At 41.8% G+C, this 16,411-nt stretch overlaps 1 protein-coding gene across 2 annotated transcripts in view; it reads left to right on the top strand.

Annotated features, from left to right (window-relative positions):
- The window catches only part of tie1 (tyrosine kinase with immunoglobulin-like and EGF-like domains 1), a 197,828-nt gene that overhangs the window by 90,443 nt on the left and 90,974 nt on the right, over positions 1–16,411 (top strand). For both annotated transcript variants that reach the window (XM_039736139.1, XM_039736140.1), the window contains exon 12: positions 2,072–2,362. In XM_039736139.1, the coding sequence (XP_039592073.1) occupies positions 2,072–2,362 (291 nt within the window). The remainder of the gene's footprint in view (positions 1–2,071; positions 2,363–16,411) is intronic.

The raw sequence follows: 16,411 nt of genomic DNA on the forward strand, positions 1-16,411 counted from the left end.
TAAAGCAAGCAAGCAAATTTATAGGTTTTCTGTCCAACCCCTAGAGCCAATAGGGCGTTGTGGTACTTAAAGGCTTCTGATACAAGCCAATTCCAAACAGCCATACTTCAGACCAATGGGGGGACAGAATACCTTCACACGTGCACTCCAAACCATATGTTAAGGTAAAGCTTAGCAGTTAGGTGGCCTGGCTTTCCTGTGGGAGTTGACTGAGAGACTTCAGCAGAGAAATATTAGTCAAACTTGTTTGAGGCGCTTCACCCAATCCTGTCGTAAAATTACAAAGACTCATTCCTAAAGGCGGGTAAGGGGTTCTTAACCATCAGACCATTGCTGTTATTATCAATAATACAACACTAATTTTACATTTGCTTTGTCTAAATTACAAATAAAGACATACAAAATATTTATCAACTTGTATGCAAAATTTCATATCACAAGTCTGTTTGATTTCATCCTAGCCACAGTTTAGTCACAGTTGTTAGGTACGTCACATTAGACGTGCGTAACCGACTGCCACCCACTGGCTAAGATTTTGTAAATAAAGGCTTCGACTGAAGATCAGGGGAAAAGTCGTCTGATGTGACATAGAGCTTAGCAGTTGAGTACTGCAGTTGAGTGAGGTCTTTTATAAGCATTGTTTTCTTGCAGATTTTTAGACTTTTAATTGATATTTCTGCTGGTTTCTGTTGTGTTTTAGCCAGGGATCATCCCTGTCCGGGGTCGAAACGCTATTGTTATGTTCATTTTGTTCATTGTTAACAGTATTGTTTAGTTTCTTTATCTGTTCTGTTGTGTTCCGTGTGGGTTGGGGGTGGGGTCATCTGCTCATCTCTGTCAAGGGACCACCCTCACCCCTTTAAAGGTGGGGACAACCCACAGTCCCTTGTGGTTCATTGAATGCACTCATGGTGGGGTTTGAATTCTCCTGTGTATTTTGGTATTTGATTATTTTGTGAATCTCTCAATATTTTCAACTTCTGTGCTCTGTTTTTCGATTTTGTTTATTGGATTTAGGATTGGCATTTGTTTGTCCTTGGATTGCCTTTGTCAATATAGGCATTCCCTGCTGGGCCGTTTGTGCTCTTCAGAGCTTCGATGCCTAATAGAGCTTATTGTTCTGAAAGCCAATCTTGCACTTATAAAGATTTTTCATTACACTTTTTGTTTGGGTCTTTCAAGTTCATATTAGGTTCTTGAACTGTGTTTTGTGACTTGTTTGCTCGAGTGTGCCTTTTTGCTCTTTTGAGCATTCATTCATTCACTCATTTTCCACCGCTTCTCAGAAGCCGAGTTGCAGGGCAACAGTCTTACAGTAGCATTGAGGCCCAAACGTCCAATTCCCCAGCCACACTTGCCAATTCATACTCTGGGGTCTCAAGGCGTCTCACAGCTATCTGGGAGGTATAATCCTCCCAGCGGGCCCTGGGTCTTTCCGGGGGTCTCCTCTCAGCTTGTTATACCCAGAAAACCTCGACAGGGAGGTGTCCAGGAGGCATCCATATCAGATGCCTGAACCACTTCAATTGCCTTTATTTTGATCAATAAATTTCCATTCATAAAGATTCTTTGGTTGCTGGTGGTTTATGGCCATCCTCCCCCCTTATGGATATTTTTGATATATTTTTAGAACATTGCCTTTAAATTTGAACTTTTAAGCCAGCTTCCCATTTTTTGAAGCCTACTAACTACTAGAAACCAGCAGTTAGCAGATGGAATAAACTGGATTAAGGAGGGTCTCTGTTGGTGTACATCCTGGGCTGCCTTTTGTGGAACACTTCGGAAGTCTCACATCCGTTTTCACCGTGTCTGTAACTACCAATCACACCAAATTCTGGTCTTGCTTTTTTCATTCCTGGATGTTGAGGAGCTAAAAGCAATCCCTGATCCCTCAAGTGTAATTCAGGACCAAACATTGGGCCACATCACACACTCATATCTGACCAATTTAGTGTTTCCAGCTTCTGCAACAGACGTGTCTTTGGGATCTGGTAAGAAGCTGAAATACCTTGAAAAGGTCAAACTCGGATTCCTGCCTCGAGTCTTACATTATTTTTGTTTTATTTCTCAGAGCCCACGGTGAAACCAGCAATCGACCTTCTCACAGTAGAAGACAGAAACACTCTTGCTGTCAGCTGGAGTCTCCCAGTGGACAACAGCTCAGCCACTGGTTTCAGAGTTAGGCTCTATGGACCATCCAAGGACATGGTAAACCAAGAGAAGCGCTTCCCAGTGCAGGTCCGCTCAGCCAAGTTTCCCAATATGGAATACAACATCTATGTGGATGTGGAAGTGGTGCTGGTCAACTGCGAGAGCCTGGGACCCCCTTCAGAGCGGAAGACAATATTTATCAAAAGCCAAGGTAAGGCCAAAAATGACGCAATTCTGTGCTTTAAAAACTAAAAACCAGCTTTACCAGGTCTCGTCTGAAGGTGCAGCAAACCAACTGTAGATCTACAGAGGATTCAGAAAATGTTCAGACCCCTTCACATTCTATACACTTTATTGTGTTGTGTTGTGTTGACTTTATTTTAACAGATACATTTGACATTTCTGCATATCTATTTACATGTCAATAATCCATAATGAGAAAATGAAGATGTGTTTTCAGAAAGTATTCAAACCCTTAATTCAGTACTTTGCAGGAGCCCCTTTAGCAGCAGTGCCACCTCTGAGTCTTCTTGGTGAGGTTTCATAAGCTTGATGCCCCTCAATTTGGCCAGTTTTTCCCCTTTCTTCCTGGCAGACCCTCTTAAGCCCCTGCAGATTGGTTCATTTTCAAGGTCCCTTTTAACTTGGTCACTTGGAGTTTGGCTGGGCAACTCAAGAAAACTTTGTCCCAAAGCCACTCCAGTGTCATCTTGGCTGTACGCTTCAGGTCATTGAGTGGTGCCCTGTCTTCCCTGAGGTGGTGTGCGCCCTGGAGAAGGTGTTCTTCAAGGTCCTCTTCTCTGGATTTGGCTGCTGTCATCCTTCACGCAATCCTGACTAGTTTCCTTGTTCCTGCACCCCCATAGTATGATGTTTCCACCACCACGCTTCAGCATAGGGATGACAGTCAGCAGGTGATGAGCAGTGCCATAGTGTTTGGAGTTCTGTCCAAAGAGATCCATTTATGTCTCATCACACCAGGATCCTTTTCTTCATGTTCTCAGAGTCATTTAAATGCTTTTTACTTGAGAGATTCTATCTTACCTTTTTACCATAAATGCCTGATAGATGGAGCACTGCATAAATGATCATTCTTCTGAGAGGTTCTCCCAACTCCTAAAGCTCTGTTAGAGTGACCATTGGGTCCTTGGTCTCCTCCCAGACCAGGGCCTTCCTTGATCCAGTTCCTCAGTTTGGCCAGACAGCCAACTCTAAGAAGAGTTCCTAGAAAGCGTCAGAAACGGTTTCATCCCCTTGCCCTAATCTTTGTCTCACCACAATTTGACCACGGAGGTCTACGGAGACTTCCTTGGGAACCCATGGTTTGGTTTATTTGTCCTGACATGCAGTGCGAATTGGTGGGGCCTTCTACCCACAGGCCCATGCCTGCCTTTGTAAATGCTGTCCAGTAAAATCAGTTGGCCACAGGTGGGCTCCAATCAAGTTCTGGAAACATCTCAAGGAGAATTGAAGCAAAGCAAGATGGACCTGAACACAAGATGGAGTGCCAAAGCGAAAGGGTCTGATAAACTTCTAGGAATAAGAGATTTCAGTTTTTGATTTCTAGTAAATTTCCAGACCTGTTTGAAGACGTATTCTCACTTTGTCGTTATGGGATGGCGAGAGTGGGTTGATGGACAAAAATGACAAATGTATCCATTTAAAATAAAATTTACAACACACTGTATGATGAATCTGAAGCCACTGTATGCTGAAAGAATTTTATGATAGGATGTTTTAAAATATAGAATTGCTTTTAAGAAATAGGAAGTATCATAACTGCCCATTGAAATAAATATTTTACACCTTTAGATAACCTAATGCAAATAATTTCTTTCCTAAAATGAATTTCAATATGAAGCAATCCGAATGTTTTCTGAATCCACTGCTTGGGGCACACCAGCTCAGACGCTGTCAATGATTCTCATGTAAAGTTTAAATGAGTCGAGTTTTGGGTCGAGGTCATCTGATGGCTAAGGTACTGGTCAGCTGCCCATCTCAGCTTAGCAAGTCTTGCATACGGCTTGAGAAGGTCAAAAGCAGCTGAACTCAGCCTTTTTGAATAGGCCTGCACATGATCAAGACACGTGTAAACCAGCCGAGTGTGATAGTCAAAGTGACCTACAGGGACCACCATGTCAGCCCTACTTTTAGAACCACAACGTGACCACCTCATGTCTAGCTGTATGGTAAAGCTGCATCAAGACCAAGACACTGGTGAATTAGCTCAGTGTAAATTCACAGAAGCAAGTGTAGTTTTTTTGTATGATTATTAATCCATAAGGCACCCACACAGCAGACCCCATAATAATATTGGATTTTTAATGATTATTAATTTTTTTGTTAATATTTGATAATTATTAATCCATAAGATTCTCACCCAGGAACCCAAAAATAATGTAGGCTTTTTGATGATTATTAATCCATAAAATGCCCACCTAGGTGACCCCATCATTATTTAGAACATTTGATGATTATTAATCCGCCAGTAACAGCGCACTGCACAATAACATGCAGTGAATACATTTGACTTGACCATTCCTAGTTTTCCTCCTCTTTCTCTGTACATTTAGCATTTGTTTGCTCAGAGGTTGATGTGCTTGTTGTTTCCTGTTCAGCTCTTCTTTTCTCCATTCTAGCGGCCCACTTCTTCTCTTCTTTCGTCGGCATCTTTTCACATTAAAACTGATTAAGTCAGTGTTTGTGTTGCAATTACATTTTCCTTAATTTTTCACTTAAGCTGGCACTTAAATCTTCAATCTGCCTCAAGAATGATTTAAGATATGAAGAGGTAGGGGAAGTGACAGCGAAGGTGGTAGGGATGAGAACGGCGCCCGTAATGCATGAGCCGCACAGCGTCCCTGCAGCGCGCTTTCGAGAGTTGATTCTACAATAAAAGAAAATGAAAGAAGAATAACCTTGGAGGTCAATCATCACCCCGGAAGCAGACAGTAGACATCACGTAGTACATGTGTACCAAATTTCAAGTCAATCAGTCAAACGGTTTGCGAACTACAGGTGATTTAAAATCCTGGACAGACAAACAGACAACCACGGTAGTGTATTATATATAAAGATAAGGCACCCATGCAGAAGACCCCATACTAATGTAGGATTTTTGATGATTATTAATTTATAAGGCACCCACCCAGGGACCCCATAATAATGTAGGATGTTTGATGATTATTAATACATAAAACGTCCACCCAAATACTCCATAATAAAAATGAAGGATTTTGATGATTATTAATCTATAAGGTACCCACACAGAAGACCCCATAATAATGTTGGATTTTTGATGATTATTAATTTATAAGGTATCTCCCCAGGGATCCCATCATTTTTTAGAGTATTTGATGATTAATAATCCATAAGGTGCCCACCCAGGGACTCCATAATAATATATGATTTGAAAAATAAATTTTAACTTTAATTAATTATGAGTCTTGCCTTCAGAAATATTGGTAATTAATCCAATAATCCAGCAAGGCCCCTACTTTACTTACCGTACCTTTCTGTGCTGTAGGAGGGGGCTCCGGCCTTTAGACTTATAGTACATCAAGGTAACAGATGGCACACTTGTTTTAAAAAACAGAATAATATGATTTATTGATAAACACAAGGATCACAGAACTGTGATAAATGTATATATATATATATTGAGGTGTAAGACTGCTTTCTCAGCTCACCTTCGGCTGCCTTTTGCCACTTCATAGGGAGAGGGCATTTTACTCATTCTGGCCCAAGAGTTCAGATGCTTGACGTTCATGGCTGCTCCTCAGCCTCATCAGACTACTGGCACACAGCATTGGCTCGACAGACTGGGTCTCCACTCTTAGGTTCACAAAAGAGAACAGTTTGTCGGATTCGACTCTCTGTGGTAAAGCGGCTCGTAACTTCTTGGGTCTTCATAGACCGGGTTTCAGAAGATCATTTTGCATTTTTGCCCCTCCCTGAGAGTATCCCTAAACTTCTATTAACTTGCCATTCTCTCCTCTCTTTGCTTCTTCTCACTTACTTTGAGAGGTTGGGTGCATAAAGGAAAGTTGAACCTTCTCCTGTTTGAATTAAAGTCACTACCATTTACCAAATCAGTGTCTTCTAATAGGCGAGTTCTCCTGTCCATCCTAGTCGCTATCCCTTGAATTATAGCTCCTTGTTCTGGCTTGATTTCATTTTGTGCCTTCCAACTTGAGACGTCTGTAGTGGGGCCCCCTTGAGAGATATCAAGTCACCTCTGATTTGTTATCAGATGAGCTCCAAGCAGATTCTCGTAGAATTTTGAGTTTAGTCACTTAGTCCTGAATGTAAGTGACGGCTTTGTACAGCTGGGTCCCTGCATTCCTGTGTAATCTGCTTTCTTAGCAGGCCTGGTGTGCCACAAACACCTAACAGAATGGGCAATGTCCACTCTGTCCTAAGCAAGCTTATTATACAGTTTAACCAGATCAAGCCTAAAGGTAGAGCTCACTCAACTCAAGTCTAAGGCTCGATATAACAAGTCTAATATAGGGTGTACCTGGGTCAAGTCTAACCGTGGAGCAAAACCATCTCAGTTCTAAGCCTTAATCAAAATCATGACACCAGTGAACTATGGTGCCTATAAAAATCTGTGAAATCCTTGGAGGGTCTCACATTTTATTGTTCTACAACAGTGGGAGACAATGTTGGTCCCTGAGTGGCTGTAGGTGTTTGTTTCCAACCCAGTAGCTTAATTGGAAAAAAGTCCTTATAAATAACAGATTTCATTTCAGGGCTAGTAAGGTATGGACATTATGATCAACAACATCAACATTTATTTTAATAGCATGTTTTCTTACAAATGATGTAGCTCAAAGTGCTTTACAAGATGAAGAAATAAAAAATATAAAAATTAGACAGTACTAATTAACATAGAATAAAGTAAGGTTTGAAGGCCAGGGAGGACAGAAAATGCAAAACAAAAAAAATCCCAGATGGCTGGATAAAAAAACTAAATCTGCAGGGGTTCCAAGGCCACGAGACCACCCAGCCCCCCAAACATAAATGATCTCAATCAATGCTCATGGTTTTCAGGCTTCACGTGGAAGAATTAGATGCTGATGGTCATGTGGACCTCTGCCCTTCAATCCATCAATGTAAGGACATCACAGTGCTTTGATCAGGTGGTGGGAGCTCAGATCGACACCACAGAAAAAATGGAAAAAGAACAGCAGAGAAAGTAGGGGTTAGTACAAATTGTGAAGCCACAAGAGAAAATGATATTTAAATGCATATACAAAATATCAGGGTTACACTAAAATGAAGCTCTGAAAAAGCCATGTTAAAGTAATAAGTTTTTAGCAGTTGTTTAAAGTGCTCCTCCGTATCAGCCTGGTGAGTTTCTATCGGTCTGCTATTCCAGATTTAAGGTGCGTAACAGCAGAAGGCCGCCCGCCTCACCACTTCTTTTAAGTTTAGCTCTTGGAATTCTAAGCAGACCCTCATTTGAAGATCTAAGGTTACGACTTGGAGTGTAAGGTGTAAGACATTCTGGGATATAAGATGGAGCAGATTATTGAAGGCTTTGTAAACCATCAGCAGTATTTTAAATTCAATTCTGAATGACACAGGTAACCAGTGTACTGACGTCAAGACTGGTGTGATGTGCTCGGATTTTCTTTTCCTAGTTAAGATTCTAGCAGCTCCATTCTGCACTCGTAATCGATTGGTGATTTTTTTGGGTGGTCCTGAGAGGAGTGTGTTACAGTAATCTAGTCGACTGAAAACAAAAGTGTTGAGCTCATTTTTTAGCATCTTGCAAAGCTATATTTCTTTTTAGTGAAAAAATGCTATGCTAGTGATATGATTAATATGTGATTTAAAATTTAGGTCAGAGTCAATAGTTACCTCTAAATTCTTTACCTCCGTCTTGACTTTTAAGCCTAAGGGATCAACTTTATTTCTAATAACCTCATTATATACGTTTTTCCCAATCACTAAGATTTCTGATTTCTGCTTATTTAGTTGGGGAAAACTGCGTTGGGCTAGCGCCCTGCCCGGGGGTTTGTTTTCTGCCTTGTGCCCTGTGTTGACTGGGATTGGCTCCAGCAGACTCCCATGACCCTGTAGTTAGGATATAGCGGGTTGGATAATGGATGGATGGATAGTTGGGGAAAATGACATCTCACCAATTCAGAGTTACAAGTAAGACATTGGGGTCAGTGTATCAAGAGAGTCAGGGTCATCAGGCGCTATTGATAAATACAGTTGTGTGTCATCAGCAGAGCTGTGGTAGCTCATGTTATGCCTTGAGATAATGTGACCTCATGGAAGCATGGAGATCGAAAACAGCAGTGGACCCCGGGGAGATGCATGTGGAATGCCATATAGAATATTAGAGGTCTCTGAAGTATAATCACCACAGCTTACAAAGAATTTTCTGACTGTTAAGTAGGAATCAAACCCATTTAAGACTCTGCCAGAGTGGCCCATTCACTGCCTAAGGCGATTTATAAGAATATTGTGATCAATGGTATCAAATACGGAACTCAGATCTAAGAGGATGAGAGCAGATAGATGGCCTCTATCTGCATTTACCCGCACGTCATTTACTACTTTAACGAGTGCAGTTTCTGTACTGTGATTTGCTTTAAAACCCGACTGAAACTTGTCAAGGGCAGAAAGTTTATTGAGGTGGTCATTTAGCTGCATAATGAAGGCCTCTTCTAGGATTTTACTTAAGAAAGACAGGTTAGAAATCGGTCTAAAATTTTCAAAAAACGGAGGAGTCAAGATTATTTTTCTTGAGCAAGAATTTAACAACAGCAGTCTTAAGATAGTCTGGGAAGACCCTCATATCTAAGGATGAAGTATATAATGCACTGGTGAGACCACGTCTGGAGTCCTGTGTGCAGTTCTGGTCACCACAACCCAAGAAAGACATAGTGCCACTTGAAATTTTGCTGAGGAGAGCAACCAAGTGCATCGTGGGACTTGTGACAGACTCAGAGAATTAAACCTTCTGAGTCTCAAGCTGAGGGAACTGTGTGGGGGACCTCATCCAGGTCTTCAAAATCGTCAGTGGCATTGATGGAGGAAATCCAGCAACATTCCTTCGACTTAACAGTGAATCACCAATGGAGATTTAAGCCTTGTTCACACGGGCGTTAAAATCGAGCGTTTTTGCGTTCGTAGCATCCGGTGAGCGCGGATCAAGCGCCAAGTGTTTTCTACACGTAGGAGTCAATGAGAGTGTTCACACGGGCTTTGGTGACGTGCGTTTGTCCGGCAGCGCATTTATATGGCATCAAAAAAACGTTGCATGCAGCTTTTTCTTGGCGTTCAAAACCCATCGAATGCAAGGAAACCGCTTCTAGTTCGTTTTCTGCGCATTTATTTTACCCTTCGGAGGACCGGATATATCCCATTATCCTATATGCTATACATGCTATACATAGGGAAATCCGACGTTGTGCAGTCAGAGGATGAACCCAGTAGCGGCGATTTTTTCTCTCCCTACATCGCCGTCTTACGAGTATTTTTAAAACAAGAAGATTAATATCTAACATAGCAAAATGGTCCATATTGAAAGGAGGCACCTCAAATAAAACGACAAGGGCTTTCATATCCAGTTCCCGACACTGCCTCCACAGGTTAACACACAAACTACAATTTGGGACGCAGGTTGGCGTTAGACAGAGACAAACGAACGCCGGTGTAGAAGTCAATCGATCGCCACCACAAAATGCAACATAAACGTCTAGGACGTTCAGAGTAAGTTCGTTTATCCAAAAACTTAACGCCCGTGTGAACAAGGCCTAAGAAGAAGTGCATTTAGGCCTGAAGACAGGAAGCTCTTCTTTATGTAAAGAGTTGTCAGAACCTGAACAAACTACTGAGCCATGGAGTTGAGGCAGAAACCTGGACAACCTTTAAGAAGAATCAGGATGAGATAGCTGAACAAACAGGCTTGATGGACTGAATGGTCTCGTCTCCTTAGTCAAATTTCTTATTTCTTAAGAGTTTCAACTCCATCACACCAGCTTCTTCTCATATTAAGAACACTGAATGTCTGCTCTTGAAGACTAAAATAGTCAGTTAAGGGTGGGAAATGTTAGTGAGATGACTTAATTGAATCATTAAAATGTGGCTCGAACAGTAAGTGCTTCATCAGCAATTATTGACTCCTCATTAAGAATGTGACCTGTAGGGGGCGTTGCAGCACCTCACACCACAGTCATAAGCCCCAGGTTCTATCCTGCTGAGATCAGGTGATGGAAGACAATGGGAACAAAAAATAACTTTCAGTTGTTTGTTGTGAAAATGCACTAGAAATCTATAGCAAAAATACAAATATTAACTTTTAAAAGCACTTTATGTACAAGTACCTGTACATGTACAGTGGGTACAGAAAAGAATCCACCCTTCAAAATATTCCCATTTTTTTTTGCTTTACAACCTTAAATGAGAACACACAAACCAATATTTTTTCCAGCTTTATTTACTCAATGCAATCTCGAACATCCAAGTGAAAGAAATCACAGCTACATTTCAGAAGAATTATAAAAAATAAAAAGCAAGAAATACTGAGATGAATAAAGGATCCCCCACCCCAAACCCAATCAGGTGTCAGTGCCCACCATTTCCATTGCGGTTACTGGCTTTCTTCCACTGGTGATCAGTTGTAATCCGTGTGATTGATGAAGCTGTTCCTGGTCCATTCATTCCCTTGATTGGTAGTGCAACTGACAGCAAATAACTGACTATGGGTAGCAGGCCACTTTCAAAAGATCTCAGGGATAGAGTTGTGGACGGACATAAGGCAGAAGATGGAGACAAAAACATCTCAAAGTCTTTATTAATCCCAAAGAGCTCAGTAAAGTCCATAATAAAGAAGTGTTTGATACTACTAGGACCCTCCCTGGGTCTGGCCATCCCTCCAAACTGGATGGAAGAGCAAGGAGGAAACTGTTAAGGGAGCCCAATGGCCAATTTGAAGGAGCTACAGGATTTTATGGCAAAGAGTGGTCATTGTGTGCAGGTGACACCAATTTCACAAGCGCTCCACAATTGTGTCTTGTTCGGGATGGTCGCAAGGAAAAAGCCACTTCTCAAGAAAGGCCACATTAAGGCTCGTTTGAGCTTTGCCAGAATGCACCTTGAAGATTCTGAAGCCAAGTGGAAAAAGGTCTTATGGTCAGATGAGACCAAAATCAAACTATTTGACCTCAATACCAAACAGTCCACCAATGCAGCTCACCATCCACAATACACCATACCTACAGTAATGCATCCTGTTGTGGGGGGCCTGGGGCTTTTCTTAGGGCAGAAGGAAAAATAGATGGGGCAAAATTCTTGAGGAAAACCTGCTACCCTCTGCCAGAAAGTTGAAGATGGGCAGAATGTTCACCTTTCAACACGACAACGACCTGAAGCACACAGCAACATTGGCTGAAGGATAAAAAAAAGGAATGTCCTTGTGTGGCCAGTCAGAGCCCAGACCTAAATCAGAGTGAAAATCTGTGGAAAGATCTGAAGATAGGAGACCACCAACGCTCACCATCCAATTTGACCGAACTTGAACAGTTCTGTAAAGAAGAGTGGGGGGCAAATATTGAGTGAGCTTAATCTAGATGGGCAAAGCTGATAGAGAAGAATCCCAACAGACTCAAAGTTGTCATTAAAGCAAAACGGGATTAACAAAGTGACATTGACATTGGCGGAGTGATCCTTTATTAATCTCAGGATTTCTTGTTTTTTATTTTTTATCATTTTTCTGAACTGTAGCTATAATATCTTTCACTTGGATATTATAGATTGCATTAAGAAGTAAAGCTGGAAAAAATATTGGTTTGTGTGTTTTCATTTAAGGCTGTAAACTGTACGTGTTTTCTATTGGAGCCGAGTTCTTTTGAGGCAATCTTTGCTGGACTTACCAACAAAGTGGACTTGTGAACACACTCTCAGAGCGGAACTCAATCGTATGTAGGGGACTTACTGTATTGTCAGCAAGTTTTGGTTGACGAGCACAAAATGGCAAATATACCAATTTAAAATGAAATCCACGACACTATGAAGTGTGCAGAAAATCGGGGGCTCTGAACACTTGGTGAATCTGCTGTGCGAGCCTCATCAAAACTTATACCCTGATAACCTGACTCAGGGTTTGCTTGTTCTCCCAGTGTCCACATGAGATTCCTCTCGGTGCTGTGTCCAAAGACATATGACTTAGACGGGGACTAAATTGGCCCTTGGTGTGTGTTGTGTGTGTGTTCAGCCTCTGATGGGCTGCTGCCTTATCCAGGTTTTGTTCCTCCTGGAAGACTTTGACTTCCCTGTGACCCTGCTCTGGATGAGTAGGTTTAGAAGAATGATGGATGGAGGGATGCACTTAAGAATATCTCTCTTAAAATAAGCATGTTGGTAAACCTTTTCAATCACAATTATTGATGACCTAAATCACCACCGATATCGATCTTAGCTCAAATCCAGCTTTACAGATTAGCTGAACCAGCCCACCCGTCTCCCTTAACGAAATGAGCTCTAGAAGACTAGATGATCCACCATACAGACAACACTTAATATGCCAGTCAAGACAACTCAAGGCTAAAATATCAGCGTAACTTAATATGTAGAAATGGCTCCAGTCTTTATATTTGTTAGCCAGAGATCTTGTTGGCCCACCATAATGTGAGGGGTGCTTCACAGGCACGGGTGGGCAATACGTTGAGCATGAAAGGTTAAGTTCAGCAGGACCTTACTGGTCAAGAGCCCCACAAGGCCATATGCTTGATTCTTAGTATCGACGTCGATGTGCCTCTGCTCTGCTCTGCTTGTCACAGGTGTGTGTGTGTCACAAACCATTCTGTGACTTTACCTGACAGCATTTGTAAGTTAACTGTGTGATTTTAGGTTTATCTGTTTAGCTAGGATAAATAAGAGTGATGGTAAGAAGACCTGTATGATGGTGTTTTTGTTCTTCTTCTTATTATTATTATTTATTTTTAATTTTTTTTATTAATGAGAGCTGTAGCTGCGGGTGCGTAAGGCAGGATCAAGCACAGATAAAACATGTCACGGGGAGTAAGTAGTTTGCCAGGTTGTCTTCTCTCCCTGTCCTTCTATCCTATTGGCCTGTTGACTGGGTAAGGGTCTTCGGTCCATCCCTGCTAGGAAGTCAGTGTGCCCACCTGCACATTGGCATGCTTTATCAATTTTCTGACAAGGGAAGATAACATCTTGCCCTTCTTTGTGCCCACTCAGTGCCATGGCGTCCTGGCCAGTTAAGGGATCAGATCCCATCCTGACAGGGTTACCCCAAGCAGACAACACAAAATGGGAAGACGTACCCACAAACCACTGCTCTGTTACCCATGTTACTGAATCAGTGGCTCAGGTCAGGTCAGGTTGGGGAGCGTGCACTGGTAGAGAGGGTATTGCCACCCCCACCACCACAATAAAAAGGTTCAGGATACCAGTTGGAATCAGTTGCTCCTGTTCATCATTTTTGAAGTACAGTGAACCCTCGTTTATCACGGTTAATCTGTTCCAGACTCTACCGTGATAAATGAATTTTCGCGAAGTAGGATTCTTTATTTATAAATTGAATATTTTCGCAGGTAGAGTATAGAAAACCTGTTTACGACCTTCTAAATACGTTTTTTTAACATTATTAGAGCCCTCTAGACATGAAACAACACCCTTTAGTCACCATTACACTCGTATTACTCAATATATTAGACAAAATAAGTGAAAATAAGACGTTAGACGTTACAAATATCATATTACTAGGCGCACTCGCCTTTTAAGGCGACCGACTTTTATCCTCAATTTTTGTGCACTCCATGTGTACATCAGGCATGTAAGGAATGAGAACATCAAAGTGCCCATTCATAACATCTCCCGAAAACCTACGTTTTTTTTTATCCCCTCAAGTGCCTGTCCAAAGTCGTACAATGTCAGCCTGAATCTGTACCGCTAAAGATGGAGTTTCATGCACTAAATAAGCTATAGATGAGAATAAGCAAGCACCATCTCCCCTGATATTTACTATGCGGTGAGGCATTTGTACTCCATCAACATTAATTATTTCCAGAGACATCAATTTGTCTATTTTTCCAGTGCATCGCGCACAAAAGCAAGGGAACGATGACAGCACCAGAACTCTGCTCACAAGCCATAAGTAGTAAGTCTGTAATAAGCGGAATACCGCTACGCTTTGCACTCACGGGATGGAAGAACAATCCTGAACGCTTTTATATAGTAGATTATTGTACTGTACATTTAATTGCACACAACTACTAACCTATGAAGGCACGACCTCAGTAGGAGAGTCTTCAGAGGTGGTTCAGTATCTTCAGCAGGTGCGTTGTTGTCTTCAGTGAAGAAGTACTAGGAGTAGGCAGTGGGTGTCTGGGTGCGCGGCCGAAGAACATCTTGATAGGCAGTTGCTGGCGCTGTCTTTTCATATGCGTGAGGAGGCTTTTGTAGAGTTTCATTTTCTCCTGGATAGTAAGCATCTTCCTTTAGTTTAGTTTAGTTTAGTTTAGTTTTATTGTCAGAAGGCTTAGAAAAAGCAGCACGTTTAGGAGCCATCATAGGGCTTCGATAAAAGTTCTCAGAAAGCGCATGCGTAGTGACGCAAGCGTGCATGAGAAAAAAAGTGCGATAGAGTGAAGCCGCGAAAGTCGAATTTTGATATAGCGAGGGATCACTGTAGTTATTTCAGACTCCAATATTCATTTAATCTTTAGGGATTTCCTTAGTATGACATTCCCAAACCTGCTTAATGCGGGTCAGAATCATGGAGACATGGAGCAATGAGAGCAAATCTGGGCATCCATCCAACATGGCCCACCTACATGGGACCAATTTAGGATTACCAATTTACCTAAATTGCACATTTTTGTGGAAATGGGAGGAAAAGCAAAGATGCGAAATATGGGTGTCCCAGGATATCCTTCTTATAAACTCTATGAACCCTTCCACACCCTAATATTATAAATATTGTCGCTCTGAAGATTCATTTGAAAAAGGTTTTTTAGGGTTTAAGAGAAAATTATTATAGCAGAGTACAGGAAAACTGTATAAAAGCACAGGCAGGACCAGAAGGCAGTGGTCTACAGGTACTGGTGATGGGGTGAGTTGTGGCAGCAACCCGCCAGCAAGGAAGGAGAACACATCCTTTAAATCTAAGAGACTCTGAGAAAGGGGGCAGAGAGGTTCATAGGAGATGAATGAATCAGAACCCCCTAACGTTAATGATGGTAAATAGTGAGAAGGTGATTTCTCCTTCTGATGGTACTCAGGCTGGGATCATCTTGCTCCCAGCTTTGTAGTTCTGTTACTGTCTCCTGGGGTCCATAAAAGACAGGAAAGTGAAGTCATCAGCATTGTTAGGTACATTGTTGCATTTTTTTGCTGCTCAATTAACAAGCCCGTCATCATGATGAACCTGTCATAGTGCTACTGACAGGACTCCAAATACCAGCAATCAGTGTTAGTGTGCAGAGACCAAAGAGAGGAGACCTTGATTGCTGCAGGATTTGAAGGGAGTCGGCACTCTGAGGGCACAAATCTGAGCGGAGTCGTTGTGGTCTCTAATACACGGCATCCAAGTATGGACGTGTCATGAAATGTAGCCGTCTTGTGTGCTGCTGTTCAGAAGTACAAAGTGGCATGGATTCTGTTTACTGACTGCGCAACCCTAACCCTATTGCATACCTTTGTAAAGTATTCAGAGCCTTTTATGTTGTACGGATTTTATCTTGCAGTGTTATGTTAAATTCATTTCAATTCATTACAAACAAAACTCAGTACTACAGAATTCCAAAGAGAAGATGGCATTTTAGAAATTTTTACAAGGTTATCAAAAATCTTCTTCTTTCAGCTTCTCCGATTTGGGGTTCACCACAGCAGATCATTCGTCTCTATCTCTCCCCGTCTTTTACATCATTTTCTGACACAACGACTGGCTCCATGTCCTCCCTCACCACATCCATAAACTTCTTTTCCTCTTAGCTGGCGGTTCCATCCTCAACATTCTTTTCCCGATGTACCCCTCATCTCTCCTCTGCACATACTCAAACCATCTGAATCTCGCTGCTCTGACTTGATCACCATACTGTCATACCTGTGTTGTCCCTCCAATATCCTCATTCCTAATCGTGTCTACCCTCTTTACACCAAGTGAAAATTGTAGCATCTTCAACTCCACCACCTCTAGCTCTGCCTCTTCACTGGTACCACCGTCTCCAAACCATGCAACATGACTGGTCTCATTGCCCTTTTACAGACCTTC

Source organism: Polypterus senegalus, chromosome 14 (assembly GCF_016835505.1).
Source record: "Polypterus senegalus isolate Bchr_013 chromosome 14, ASM1683550v1, whole genome shotgun sequence".
NCBI classification, from domain to species: Eukaryota; Metazoa; Chordata; class Cladistia; order Polypteriformes; family Polypteridae; genus Polypterus; species Polypterus senegalus.